General features: G+C 29.4%; 1 protein-coding gene across 2 annotated transcripts in view; it reads right to left on the bottom strand.

Moving 5' to 3' along the window:
• Positions 1–15,338, bottom strand: part of ck (unconventional myosin-VIIa ck) — a 303,003-nt gene that overhangs the window by 52,442 nt on the left and 235,223 nt on the right. For both annotated transcript variants that reach the window (XM_075355398.1, XM_075355399.1), the window contains exons 14-19: positions 10,560–10,715; positions 9,477–9,667; positions 6,504–6,795; positions 5,309–5,419; positions 2,533–2,742; positions 227–424 (exon numbers count right to left, since the gene is read on the bottom strand). In XM_075355398.1, coding sequence (XP_075211513.1) covers positions 227–424; positions 2,533–2,742; positions 5,309–5,419; positions 6,504–6,795; positions 9,477–9,667; positions 10,560–10,715 — 1,158 coding nt within the window. The remainder of the gene's footprint in view (positions 1–226; positions 425–2,532; positions 2,743–5,308; positions 5,420–6,503; positions 6,796–9,476; positions 9,668–10,559; positions 10,716–15,338) is intronic.

The raw sequence follows: 15,338 nt of genomic DNA, 5'->3' as shown, positions 1-15,338 counted from the left end.
CTATATTTTGGTGTTTATATTTTATTTAATATTAAATTATAATTATATATATATCGCTGCACATGAACATGCGCGTGCACACACATACACACACACACACACAGTCACATAGACACAGACACACACTCACATACACACACAGTATTACAGAATATCTTTTGACATAACATAACATACTTTTAATCTTTAAATTATCAAAGAAAACAATTAGTTGGTTAGAACTTACCAGTTGGTCGCCCTGAGTGTGCAGTGGCAGTAAGGGGTGTTTTAAAGGTTTGCGAGAATACTGATGAGTGATATTCCCCTGAAAGTAAGTTGCAGCAAATTTTTGAAATTTGAATTCTGAAAGATCTTCTTCATCTTCAGATGCCAACTGCATTGGGCTAATTACTTCCTGCTGGTCTGCCTTGGCTGTAGGAAGATCCTGTAATTAAGGAAGCAAAACTTTAAAACTTAATTTCTAGAATATTCAAAAACAGTTCAGCTATGATTCTTAATAATAATAAAAATGCTACCTATAGTCTTACAGCAAGCTATAATTTGATTATAAATAATACATGTCTGAAACGGATTTATTTTTACTTTCCTGACATCACAAAAGAGCTATGCTGCAAGAAGGAAAGTATGATAATCAGTCAAAAAATGGGATATGGATTTTTTGAATTTCTTGACATTTCATGACCAAGGATCCCCGAAAAACAAAAATACACATCATGTTTATATATGTATTTACATATGTGTGTGTTTTGGAGTGTTTGAACTTAATAACTTTTTATTGGGTCAACTGATTTCGATGAAATTTTGTATAGAGACTTAGGTATATGGTAATTTATTGGTAAAATTTTGTAGTCAGTATCACCACAGGGTGGGGGGGCTTTTGGGAATTAATTTATCAAAATTTTTCAAACACAGCCCCACTTTATATTAAGCTCAGTACATGAGTGCAAGCATATATACTATTTTTTTTTTAAATTTGCACCAAAATTCCCCCACCCACAAAAATTAAAAAAATCTTTTTATTTACTTCATATTTTTTTTAACCAACATATTTTAATATCTTTCTAGAAATAGTAGTAATGCAAGTGACTAAACAAAAAATACTTTGGGGGAAATATTGGGGGTGGAGGAGCCAGCCAATCAAAGTTTAAAAATATTGATTTTTTTAAATTTTTTCAAAACCTTTTTTTGTTTTATTTAAACTTTTAATATTATTAAAAGTATAACTAATACATTTTTAGTAATAATATTACAATAAAATTTCAACATAGTTCATTCCCTCCCCAAAAAAAAGAAAAAATCTTAGGAAACTTTTTATTGGAATCTTTTTTTAGTTTCTTCTATTTAACATAGTAAAGGTAGAAAAATCAGTACACCTTCTAAGAAGGTGATTTTGGAGGTAGGAAAAAATAAAAAAATACCAATTTTTTTATTTTTTAAGATTTTTTTGGTTTATTTAAACATATGATGATAATTTTACAATAAAACTTCAGCGTAAATTATTCCCACCCCAAAAAGAAATCTTAGGTAACTTTCTTCATGCATAATTATTTTTCCACTGTATAAATATAAATAACCAGTGCCAAGTAAGTATTATAACACTGTTGTAAGGTGTTTTTTTAATATAAATACTTATTTATGGTTAAATTTTCATTTTGTTAAAGAAAAATGAGATCTATAGTAGGAGGTATTTATGGTAAGAAATACACTCTTGGGACAGTACCACTAATTAAATTGATAAAAGGAAAACAAAACAATTCACTGGATCATTTTAACTTGTACAAATATTTGCTCAAATAATTTTCATTAATGACCTCTGATTAAATTTTTTTTATTAATATATATATCTTCTCAAATTTGCTTTATTTTATTTTTTAATTCATATATTTATTATTTTTATGAACTTTAACTATTTTTATTTTACTTTTTAAACTGTCCCATTTTTTATTACGAAGTAACATTTCCACCTATTCGTAGTGTGATCTACATAATGTATATGATTACCAATCTGAATAGAATATTTATTTCTTTAATGTAAAATGATGTTATATATTCAAATAGAATTTACGAATGGTATTCTGCACTGGAAAGTGGAAAAACCTCTTCTCTTGAACCATGATCTATATTATCACATTTTGTGATTTTATAAGAAAAATCAAGTCTTAGATCGGAGTTTTAGATTAGACAGAAAGATATGACTTAGGAGATATTACAGGAAGTAAGATTCAGTTTAAAATATGAATAGAAGTAAATAATTTAAATATTAAGATGTAGACAGAATATTTCAGTCTTGGTAATCATTGAAAAGTAATTGTTTTTGTTTTAAGAAATTCTACTACATATAATTAAAGAATTTTAATTCACAGCAATAAGAAATTTATGGCAGTATTGCTGCCATAGGTAGCATATTAAAATAATTTAAATAGCATATTTTAAAAATAATTTTAAACCATATTTCTGAATGGTATATTATTAGTTTTCTAAAAGCAAAAAAAAAAAAAACCATTAACTAAATTATAAAGGAATAACTATTACCATAAAAACAGATGTTTCTCTTGCAGGTACAGGTGCTTCACTACTTGAATCAGGTAGAAAATCAAACATTGCTTCCACTAATTTACTATCATCTACTGGTTCATCTTGTTTTTTAGCAGCATCATTAATTAAATTCTTCTTTATCTCCATTCTTCTTCTCTCTTCTAATTCTAGTTCCACTTCTTTCCTTTCCAATTCTTCTATTCTTTCCTGAAAAAATTATATAATAGAGTGTTTTCAGTTGACAACAGAATTATTAAATAATCAATAAAGGTTATCATGATATTTTTCTAATCATTTCAGACAGAATTATTCTGAAAATAAAAGAGAAATATTAATAAAAAATAAAAATTCTAACCAACTCTAACAAAATCATCCAGAATTACATAAAAAGCTTTTTGTAATAGGATATTTTGCAAAACACTTGAATTAGGCAACACAAAAGCACCCTGCTTGAGAATATATTTTTCGTACACACCTAATGTCACTATATAAAAATAAATCACTCTAACTACCATCTTGTAAGTACAGGATGCATCAAAATTAAAGCACAAATAAGTTTATGCTTAGGCAAAAAAAGATGCCAAAGATTGTTGACTGTCTTATTATATACAACAAAGTCTATTTTATTAAAAAAGTAAATCAAAAATACTCAGTTCACTTTTTTTTGTAACATTTATAACAAGTTTAATCTAATTTTGACATCCTTTTTTTTATGGAAAAGCTCATATTGAAAAGATTTTTTTGAAAAGATGAAAATCAAAAAAGTGAACTGAAAAATTGACAGTGTATCAGAAGATTCTCCAGCTTTAAGTAGAGCTTTTCTCTAAAAAAATGTACTTATATACTTTGGTACTATGTTTTCATATATCCCAAAAAGAAGAAGCGAGTGTAATATTTGACCCAACCAAACACAACAGTGACATGTAAATAAAAGTAATTACAAGAAACAGGTGATTAAATATTACTATCATATAACTGTTTCGTTTATAAGATGTGAGCAACATTTAGTACAAGGAATAGTTAGGGATCTACCATAACTATGGTAGATTCCTCACCACCGACCCAGAAAATAACTGGAGTATCAAATCAACTAGTCATAGTTTCTTAAACAATTTTCTTCTGGTATGGATTATAACTCTCTAGCAACAAGGGCTTCCTGTTCAATTTTACCATGCGAGAGTTGCTGACAAAAAATGTGAAATACAGGGTGGAATCAACTTTCAAACCATTTAATAGTAATGAATCAAAAATAACTGCTGATGAATGCTCTAAAATTGGTTATCACATCAACAAAAAATAAGGGATCATTGCTCATAAAATTATTAAAAAGAAAAAAAGTATGCCTATGAAACACTTTATCTGACTTTTTAAGTGTGATTGTTTAGAATGTGCATATATAATTTATTACTGTTTCCTAAGCTAAAATTACCAATATATAAAAACAAATGTTTATAAATAGTTGAGCAAATTGCATTGTAACAACAGAATACAGTTAAATAATAAAATGAATTATGTTTTTTTTATTTTCATGTCCAGCACTTTTGCACAAATCTCTGCTTCATCAGAAACTAGGTTGAAAATTGAATTATAAGCATAATTTAAAATATTAAAACTATGAAATGTATGTTGAGAAAAATGAACTATTCTGCTGCTAATACAGTCTGTTGCAGCAGTTTAATAAATAAAATAACTCAACATTTAATAACAACAGATAATTTATAAAATTAATTTACTTGATAACATGCATAGAAAAAATGTTGCAATATCAAGTATATATATATACTTGAAATGAAAATACTATACTTTTTTCAAAAATAAGAATTAACAAATTATTAAAAAAAAATTAGATAACATAATTAATGACAACTGTATGAGCTTAATTAAGTTCAAAGTAGTTTTAATTATATTAAAAATTATTTTGAGCACAATGAGATCTCTTTTATCTACAATAATACCAGAAAATTACATAACTATCTTGAAACTAAGCTAATTTACTTTGGCCGGCCTACCTGAGATACTGGTATTCAACCTTGTTAGTGTTAATTGTAAAACAGGCCTTACGTGATAACTTGACAGAAAGCAAAAGAAGTAGGCTGGTGGAAATAAAGGAGTGTAGAGAATTGGTAGATATTCCCCTCTTCACAGCCTATGCAGGCTGATGCTTTTAATATTTCTGCAAGAGAACTTGACCTGAAATCTTTTTCATAGGTTTGACAGGATTAGAGCTGCATGATGTATCTTCTTCCTTGAAGCTAAGGTTACAAGGAGGAATGTCCTCATTCTTCATGATTAGATAAACTGTAAACAGAATGGCTGAAACTAAGTGAAATTCAAAAATTGTCCATTGTTGCTGAACAAGAAACTGGAAAAACAGTTTTGTTTGTCAGAAGACACCATATTTTACTTTTAGAATAAGAAAACATAAATAAATACACAAGTAATATTTTTGTGTTCAAAACTGATCGCACACATGCCTCCAAATAAATGCTATATTATTTTATATAAAAATTACATGAAATAATACTATGTTAATTAAAAATGTTGCATACTGCAAGCAAATGAACATAAATGGGGGCCAATGTAGTTGATGTTAATTAGTCTCAATAGAACAGCTGATATTATTCAGCTGCTTTAAGTAAACTCTGCTGCCTCAGTTGCTTTATGCAGTTTTATATAAACGCTTACAATTCAGAGAAGTATCTAAAAGTATTCTTATGTTTCAGCTCACAAAGTCTTAAAATAATCTTTGTATAATATTCATTTTGAGGCTTACCCTGTAATTCTGTTCAGCTATTTCTTTTGCTCGTTTATTACCAGCTTCTTTCAGTTCTCTTTCTTCTTTCTTTTTCAATTTTAAAGCTTCTAACTGATTTCTGAATTCAAACTAAAACAAGATTTGTTGAACAATTAATTTTAAGCAATAAATATTAATAATTAAATATAAACAAATAATATATTAATCCATGCCAACTTCATAAATGAAATATATAAGTACTTGTAGCATTTTGTCAAATAATTGCTGTTTAACTTAAAGGAAAATGGTAAAAAAATCTATTTCAGTTTCTTTTTTAACGTTTTAGTCTGATTTTGGTTCAATTTATCAAATATCTATGTCAGATAACTTGATGAAAAGATTTTTTTCTATAAACAGAAAACTTGAGGATTAGGTTGCTTTTAAATCTCTAAGCAGCTTGTTTTAGAGTAAAAGCTACTCCTGACTTTAGTTAAATTTTAATAACTTTTTCCTTAAAGTAATCATCAATTTAAAAACAGTTTTCACAAGCACAGTTTTATATTTATTAATGAATCATAATACAAGAGATTGGCTTGAAAATTAAACATAATACTTATTAACTTATAACTTATATGTAAAATAACCAAAGGAAAAGATTCTCTGCTAAGTTCAATAAATGAATCTAGCAGTACAGAACTTTATTACTGTTGCTTCTAAAGTTAAAAATAATGAAAGAGTGGAAATAGTGATTTTAAGAATATAGGTTCATATTGAACCTTATATAAGGTTTGGATAAGGTATTATGGGTTTAGATAAGGTTCATATTGCAACTATACTATTAACAGAAAAACTGATAATGAATCTATTAAGATATTACATGTCGCCAATTAATGTATTCACACATTAAATCAATAAAAAAGTTTTAAGTCTAGTGTAAAAGAACTCTTTAGTAAAAAAACAAATTTGTAGGTAATGTGACTGACTAAATGTATCCAATGAAAAAATACATTGCATACATATGTATAAAAACTTTTATTTGAGGACATATGTATAAAAATATTCATATATTTTTTATACCTGACATCTAATTGTGCACAGTTTAGATGTCATGTATAAATATATGGATGTGTTAATACATTGTTAGATTACGTTCAAACCAACATGTATGTTTCGTAAAATGATCTTACACTCATGAATATTTCTATAATCTTATCTGTTCACCTAAACTAATTACCTTAATTTTATTGAACCTCCTCTGTGCTATTATTCGTCGTACATGAGCCTGGATTTTAATAATTGCCCACATCTTATGGCGATACATTCTACGAACAAGATTACCTCTAGCCCTTGCCTGAAGACCAACAATATGCCCTCTTAAATGTCTAAATCGATGTGACAAGACACGGGATCGAATAAGAGCTTGGAGTCTCATGTAACCCACTCTCATTCTCTGGTATCGCCGTCTTTGTGCCCATCCCATCCAATACTTCTGAATAGTCATGGCAGCACTTTTCATTCTCAAATATCTATAGAAGAAAAAAACATTTTACTTAAGAAGATATTAATAGCAGAAATAAACAATAATTTTTAAGACATAGAGAAGAAACAAATTTAAACAAAAAGTTTCTGTAGCGGTAGTGAATATTTTGTTTATAACTTCTAAGAGGCAAGGTTTTTTAACAGTCTTTTGATATTCAAGTATAGTGTTTACCATAGTTTAAGTACCATTAAATAAATTGATCTATGTATAATATATATATATTATACTGAATGTTACCATTTTCCTTTATAAGAAAATATTATAAATATATTTTCCTTTACAGAAGATTATTCTTGAAAGAATAATCTTCTTTATTAAATAATATGAAAAGAAGATTATTCTTGAAAGAATAATCTTCTTTTCATATTATCTTATTTTCTTCATGATAAAGCAAAATCCAAGCTTTTACAAACTCTGCAACAAAAATTACAGAGTGCTAATTAATAAAGCCAGTACATAAAGCAAGAATAATATTTTCTCAAAACTTTAGTTGCCTGTGGGGGTTTGAGATGAAAACCATATAAAATGATTTTCTGAAGTGACCAGATTTTAAATGTAAGGTAATATATTTTACTCATATTTAAACATTTTGAGCTATGCACAAGTAGCATTAATCAGAGATAAATGTTGCTTTTGGTACAGTGAGATTTTAATATGCAATTTTCTTATTTGGGCTTTTCAAATTGGAAATATTTAGTAATATGATTAGAAAGTGCATAATATTTAAATTGTATCTTTTCAATAGTTTTCTGTTAACTCATTCATGTTTTCGTACATTTCATACCATTAAAATGTGTTGAGATTTATGTTCTGAAATAAAGCACATCTGTATATTCCAAATAAAAGTAGAATCTCTAGGTTCTTATAAGTGTTACTGTACTTATTAACAGTTATTACAAATGATTTTGCAAATTCTGTGTTTATGTCATTATGGGTTACATTGACATATTTATTATATTTTTGTTTAAAGCTGTATCCTGACTGCCCAGGCTTGTGTTAACAAAGGAGATTAATTTGTATTATGTTGGAATAACATGTAAGATGAATGTGTTAACAGAATAAAAACTTCCTATATCTTTAATTCTTACTTAGGCTTATGAAGTAATCATTTTTTGAGATTATCACACAATTCAATACAAAAAACTGAAAATTCTTTTCGACTGAGCAGTTGTGTGGAGGAGGTTTACCTGCTGCCTGGACACTGTTATTCTGAAGATGAATAATGAATAAAATTTCATATAATAATTATCATAAAAGCTAGCCCCCTACTTTTAAAATTTAGAATTTTTCACTTTTTACAAAAAAAAAACTTTCAACATCAAGAATTGAATCTGGAATGTTAATGTAATAAAAATCATTGATTTCTATGCACAATTATTTTTAATACAAGGTCACTGAAAAAGGGTGCAGCAAAAAAAAAAAAAAAATTGTATCATAGAAAATAGAGATAAACAAATGAGTACTTTTTAAAAATTCAATTAAAAACTTTTTTACATATCTTTCAATATGAGCTTCATTGGTCACTCTGTAAACATCCAGCCAATAATCGACTTCTGCCCAAGTCCACTGGATCATTGGAGGCATAATAGTGGCAATAGCAGCGGTGATCTGTTGTCTTAAATGTCGTTCATCCCTGATTTTTTTTAAAAAAATCAGGGATATTGTAGACAACTTTTTTGACATATTTCCATAGAAAAATGTCTAGGGGGTGTCAAATCAGGGCTTCTTGGAGGCCAAAGCACAGGACTGGCCCTACCAATCCAACAATTACAGAATCTTTCATTGAGAGTGCGTAGAACACCTAGGCTAAAGTGTAAGGAAGCACAATTTTGTTGAAACATTATAGCAACGTTATTTTCTTGTTCAATTTGGTCAGCTTGTGGAAAAATGTACAGTTGTAACATGTTTAAATAAACATTTCCTGTAATAGTAGGCTCATGAAAAAAGAATGGGCCAATTACATGATCAGACATCAAACTGCATTACAAGTTTATTTTTGGTGAATCTCTGACATACTCAATAATTTCATTGGGTTGCTGAGATCCCCATACCCTACAATTATGCCAAAATAATTGAGACAATGGATCACCGCCGCTATTGCCACAATTACATCTGTGATGATCTACTGGACCTGGGCAGAAGTCAATTATCAGCTGGATGTTTGCACAACGACCAATGGCAACATTCTAAGGTATGTAAAAAACCTTTGAATTGAAAAATTAAAAAAAAATAAATACTCATTTGATTATATCTAGTAGTTTTCGAAGATACAATTTCTTTAAATTGCTGCAACCTTTTCCGATGACCCTGTATAAAAAAGACACAGAAACCTCTTAATAGGAAAATACTCTCCAGAGATGCTAATCTACAAACAAAAATGACTGGTGGAAAAAAGATACAAACTTACTTTCATTATTTTAACCATAGGGACTAACTACATAGTGAACAACATTAGTTGAAGAGAAAGCAACTTTGACAGATTCAAGTAGAGCAGTTTGACTACAACTTTTATTGAACAGACAAACACATAAATTTGGACAAAAGTGTCAATGTCTTAAAAGTGATTTCAATGATCCTAGTAACATTAATTTTTTTTTGTTTATTTAATGAAATAAACAAATTCATTCATTATATGTATTTGAATTTTTATTAAAACATAGTCATTACCTTCTTCTGTACACCCAACCTCTGATAGATCGCTGAAGAATAAGAATTTTTCTAGTTAGTACACGATCTCTTTCTTGTTCCAAGAATAAATCATGAGCATCTTTTAGGAAAACCTTAGTGTTTCCAAGCTGATAATCTGACCGGCCCAAAACTGCAGCACAAATTTTAGCCGTTGCTGCTCGGCAATCAGTCTAAAACAACAAATATAGACCTAAATATAATTAAAGCTTTTCAGCACTCACAAAAAAAAAATATATATACACATTAACCAAAACGATAATTTCAAAGCTATGGTAAGTGGGACCTTACCAAGGTCATTGAATATGAATCCAAAATTAGAAATAAAGAGAAAACAAAAAATGATTTTTTTTCATTTCAATATTTTTAATTAAAAATTTAATTATACATGTAAAATTATATGTTTACCAACAAAATCAAATATTTTCAAAATATGGTTTACCAATTAAAGTAATTTCTGGTATGTTTACTGTGATTGCAAGAAACATATTTTTGGTTAGTGTTGCAAAATACAAAGATTACAAACAACAAATGGGTAACATCAATATAGAGGTAAAAACCTCTGGTAAAAACAATATACTGCATTTTTTACAACTGAAATTTCTGCAATAACTATAACATCTCAAGGATACGTAACACTCTGGAAAGTTAAGGGCAAAACATAGGGACAAAAACCATATTTAATTATTAGTTCTAATCAACCAACTTGAACACAGCTAGCTATATACTGTTAACATTTAGAAGTGATTATATAGCAACCAATGTCATTTAAAGAAAAAACTACTGGCTACAATTGAGCAAATTATTTCTAGGAAATGTCCTTGAATTTAAATGATTATAATTAATGTAAATATATGGGTATTTAAAAGTATTAAAATATTTAAATTAAAATTAATTTCAGTAAGGTAAATAAAAAAATACTTCAAACTGTTACTCTAATTCATTAAAGATCAGAATTACAGTAGTTGACAGAAAAATGCAGTTTCCAGTTTAAAAAAACAAGTTTGCAAAAGACAAAAAAAAATTTTTCTGTGTTTAACAATGCAAATTAAAAAAAAATCTGACCTTATGACAAGGAGGAATACCAGGGATAAGAAACCGGTATCGCTCCACAAATTCTTTAAATGTATGCCTAATTGGATATCCAGCTCTTCTGATTCTTATTGTTTCCATCATACCGGAGTACCTCAACTGCCTACAACAAAGTCCTCTATCAAACATCTGAAACAAGAATAATTTTGTTAATTAAACCATTATATTAAAAAAAAATGTGCAACTAGAACCAGAAATCTTATTCTACTAAGAAAATTTCATTAATTTTATGTAATATAATCAAACAAATTTTATTTTTAGACCATTGCATTGATTTCATATACTGATAGTCTAATTTACATGTTGAAATATTAGGTATTTTTATCCTAGTAACCACCATATGTACTAAAATGTTTATAAAATCGATATATTGTAATACTGAATATTCCTTCTCAAAACAGGAAGAAAAAGTTACTATAATAATTGCTTTTGTAATTTTTCAACCATTTCTTTGACATATGCTTCTAGTTCTGATCAAAGTCAGTGTGTTTGAAAATAATACTTTCCTTACTTAACCTACATTAACGTAGTGCATTATGATTGTTATTGAAATATGAACAACATTATTCATTAAGAGTAACACAAATAATTACAAATTTTTCTTGGAGTATTTTTTTTTTATAAATCCGTAATAGGACTTAATCTAGAGGAGAATTATCTGAGGATACCACATAATTTTGGACACTGGTTTAGGTATGAATGTTTAACTGAATGATATATCCAAGAACTATTTGTTGATTATTGTCATCAAAATTATCAGTATTCTGTTTAATGTCAACAATATTTGGAAAATGGCAAATCCTTAGATATTCAAGCTTGAATGCTGATGTTACACTTCATATAAGTCTATTAAGACTAGTTAGTAATTAATCCATGAGAATAATATGAATACGTACAAACATATACAGACAAATTCCTGTAACTCGAATACCTATAACTCAAAATTTATTTTAATACCTGGCGATATTGTATTACGTTATATGGAAATATAATTCCTTTAAGTCGAAGTAAAAAATCTGTTTATTACAAAAAATAAAAAATACAAGTTTAACATTAGGCCTATAATACTGATCTTATTTTGAGTTCAGAAATAAGAAACAAGCCATGATTCACTTCCTGTACTATCCAATAACAAAAAAGGACGAATCAACATACAGTAAACAGGGAAGTAAAATCTTATATGTCAGGCATCAGAATTCATCAGAACTTGTTTGTCGGTCAATGTGTCTTTGTAACTGTCAGCTCATATACATAGTTTGTATATGTCTATTTTACTTTGTTTGTTATTATAAACAAGGGTATTCTTATTCTGTTTTAGAGAGGTTTAAAAACAGTCGCGATCAAAATTTACCTATTAGTGGACCAAATTTACATGAAAAGTACTTTGCGAAACAGTTCAATTGTATGTATTTCAAAGCTAGTGTGGATTGGCTTAATAAGATTAGATAGTCATGGAATAATTTTTAAAAATGTTTGTGGTGAAAGTGCCAGTGTAAATGAAGAAGTTTGTAATACGTGGATAAACAGTACACTAAAAGAAATTATGAGCACACACAATGAATCGTACATTTTTAATGCTAATGAGACTGGAGTGTTTTATAAATGTTTACCTGACAAAACTATAACTTTTAAAGGTGATAAATGCCATGGTGGGAAATGAAGTAAAGACCACATAACAGTTCTTTTAGGTGCGAACATGTCGGTGACAGAAAAGTTGAAACCTCTCTTAATTGGTAAATGAAAAATCCATGTTGTTTCACTAATGTTAAATCTTTTCTATTCAGTACGAAGCCAGTAGAAAAGCGTGGGTTATTAGTGAAATCTTCAAAAAATGATTATTCAAATTGGATCATTATTATCATTATCAAAAAATAGAAAGATTGTTCTATTTATTGACAACTGCCCGGCACATCCAAAATCGTTTCCCCAGGAATTGCTATCAGTAAAATCTGTTTTCTTTCCACCAAATATTACTTCTAAACTCCAACCAATGGATCTGGGCATTATACAAAATTTAGAGCAAATTTACAGGAAAAGGATTATAATGAAAACGTTACCAGAAATTAATTTTCTTCATTGTCTATGAGAATTATTGTGGGTTTTAAAAACCCAAAATAACTTGTTTTTTTTTTGTCTTCAGTCATTTGACTGGTTTGATGCAGCTCTCCAAGATTCCCTATCTAGTGCTAGTGGTTTCATTTCAGTATACCCTCTACATTCTATATCCCCAACAATTTGTTTTACATACTCCAAACGTGGTCTGCCTACACAATTTTTCCCTTCTACCTGTCCTTCCAATATTAAAGCGACTATTCCAGGATGCCTTAGTATGTGGCCTATAAGTCTGTCTCTTCTTTTAACTATATTTTTCCAAATGCTTCTTTCTTCATCTATTTGCCGCAATACCTCTTCATTTGTCACTTTATCCACCCATCTGATTTTTAACATTCTCCTATAGCACCACATTTCAAAAGCTTCTAATCTTTTCTTCTCAGATACTCCGATTGTCCAAGTTTCACTTCCATATAAAGCGACACTCCAAACATACACTTTCAAAAATCTTTTCCTGACATTTAAATTAATTTTTGATGTAAACAAATTATATTTCTTACTGAAGGCTCGTTTAGCTTGTGCTATTCGGCATTTTATATCGCTCCTGCTTCGTCCATCTTTAGTAATTTTACTTCCCAAATAACAAAATTCTTCTACCTCCATAATCTTTTCTCCTCCTATTTTCACATTCAGCGGTCCATCTTTGTTATTTCTACTACATTTCATTACTTTTGTTTTGTTCTTGTTTATTTTCATGCGATAGTTCTTGCGTAGGACTTCATCTATGCCGTTCATTGTTTCTTCTAAATCCTTTTTACTCTCGGCTAGAATTACTATATCATCAGCAAATCGTAGCATCTTTATCTTTTCACCTTGTACTGTTACTCCGAATCTAAATTGTTCTTTAACATCATTAACTGCTAGTTCCATGTAAAGATTAAAAAGTAACAGAGATAGGGAACATCCTTGTCGGACTCCCTTTCTTATTAGGGCTTCTTTCTTATGTTCTTCAATTGTTATTGTTGCTGTTTGGTTCCTGTACATGTTAGCAATTGTTCTTCTATCTCTGTATTTGAACCCTAATTTTTTTAAAATGCTGAACATTTTATTCCAGTCTACGTTATCGAAAGCCTTTTCTAGGTCTATAAACGCCAAGTATGTTGGTTTGTTTTTCTTTAATCTTCCTTCTACTATTAATCTGAGGCCTAAAATTGCTTCCCTTGTCCCTATACTTTTCCTGAAACCAAATTGGTCTTCTCCTAATACTTCTTCCACTCTCCTCTCAATTCTTCTGTATAAAATTCTAGTTAAGATTTTTGATGCATGACTAGTTAAACTAATTGTTCTGTATTCTTCACATTTATCTGCCCCTGCTTTCTTTGGTATCATAACTACAACACTTTTTTTGAAGGCTGATGGAAATTCCCCATTTTCATAAATATTACACACCAGTTTGTATAATCTATCAATCGCTTCCTCACCTGCACTGCGCAGTAATTCTACAGGTATTCCGTCTATTCCAGGAGCCTTTCTGCCATTTAAATCTTTTAATGCTCTCTTAAATTCAGATCTCAGTATTGTTTCTCCCATTTCATCCTCCTCAACTTCCTCTTCTTCCTCTATAACACCATTTTCTAATTCATTTCCTCCGTATAACTCTTCAATATATTCCACCCATCTATCGACTTTACCTTTCGTATTATATATTGGTGTACCATCTTTGTTTAACACATTAGATTTTAATTTATGTACCCCAAAAGTTTCCTTAACTTTCCTGTATGCTCCGTCTATTTTACCAATGTTCATTTCTCTTTCCACTTCTGAACACTTTTCTTTAATCCACTCTTCTTTCACCAGTTTGCACTTCCTGTTTATAGCATTTCTTAATTTCCGATAGTTCCTTTTACTTTCTTCATCACTAGCATTCTTATATTTTCTACGTTCATCCATCAGCTGCAATATATCGTCTGAAACCCAAGGTTTTCTACCGGTTCTCTTTATTCTGCCTAAGTTTGCTTCTGCTGATTTAAGAATTTCCTTTTTAACATTCTCCCATTCTTCTTCTACATTTTCTACCTTATCTTTTTTACTCAGACCTCTTGCGATGTCCTCCTCAAAAATCTTCTTTACCTCCTCTTCCTCAAGCTTCTCTAAATTCCACCGATTCATCTGACACCTTTTCTTCAGGTTTTTAAACCCGAATCTACATTTCATTATCACCAAATTATGGTCGCTATCAATGTCTGCTCCAGGGTAAGTTTTGCAGTCAACGAGTTGATTTCTAAATCTTTGCTTAACCATGATATAATCTATCTGATACCTTCCAGTATCGCCTGGCTTTTTCCAAGTGTATATTCTTCTATTATGATTTTTAAATTGGGTGTTGGCAATTACTAAATTATACTCCGTGCAAAATTCTATAAGTCGGTCCCCTCTTTCATTCCTTTTGCCCAGCCCGTATTCACCCACTATATTTCCTTCCTTGCCTTTTCCAATGCTTGCATTCTAATCTCCAACTATTATTAAATTTTCATCTCCTTTTACGTGTTTAATTGCTTCATCAATCTCTTCGTATACACACTCTACCTCATCATCATCATGGGCGCTTGTAGGCATATAGACGTTAACAATCGTTGTCGGTTTAGGTTTTGATTTTATCCTTATTACAATGATTCTATCGCTATGCGTTTTGAAATACTC

Source organism: Lycorma delicatula, chromosome 2 (assembly GCF_047948215.1).
Source record: "Lycorma delicatula isolate Av1 chromosome 2, ASM4794821v1, whole genome shotgun sequence".
NCBI classification, from domain to species: domain Eukaryota; kingdom Metazoa; phylum Arthropoda; class Insecta; order Hemiptera; family Fulgoridae; genus Lycorma; species Lycorma delicatula.
Note: the sequence above shows the minus strand (reverse complement) of the source record. Positions and strands in the feature narration are given on the sequence as shown.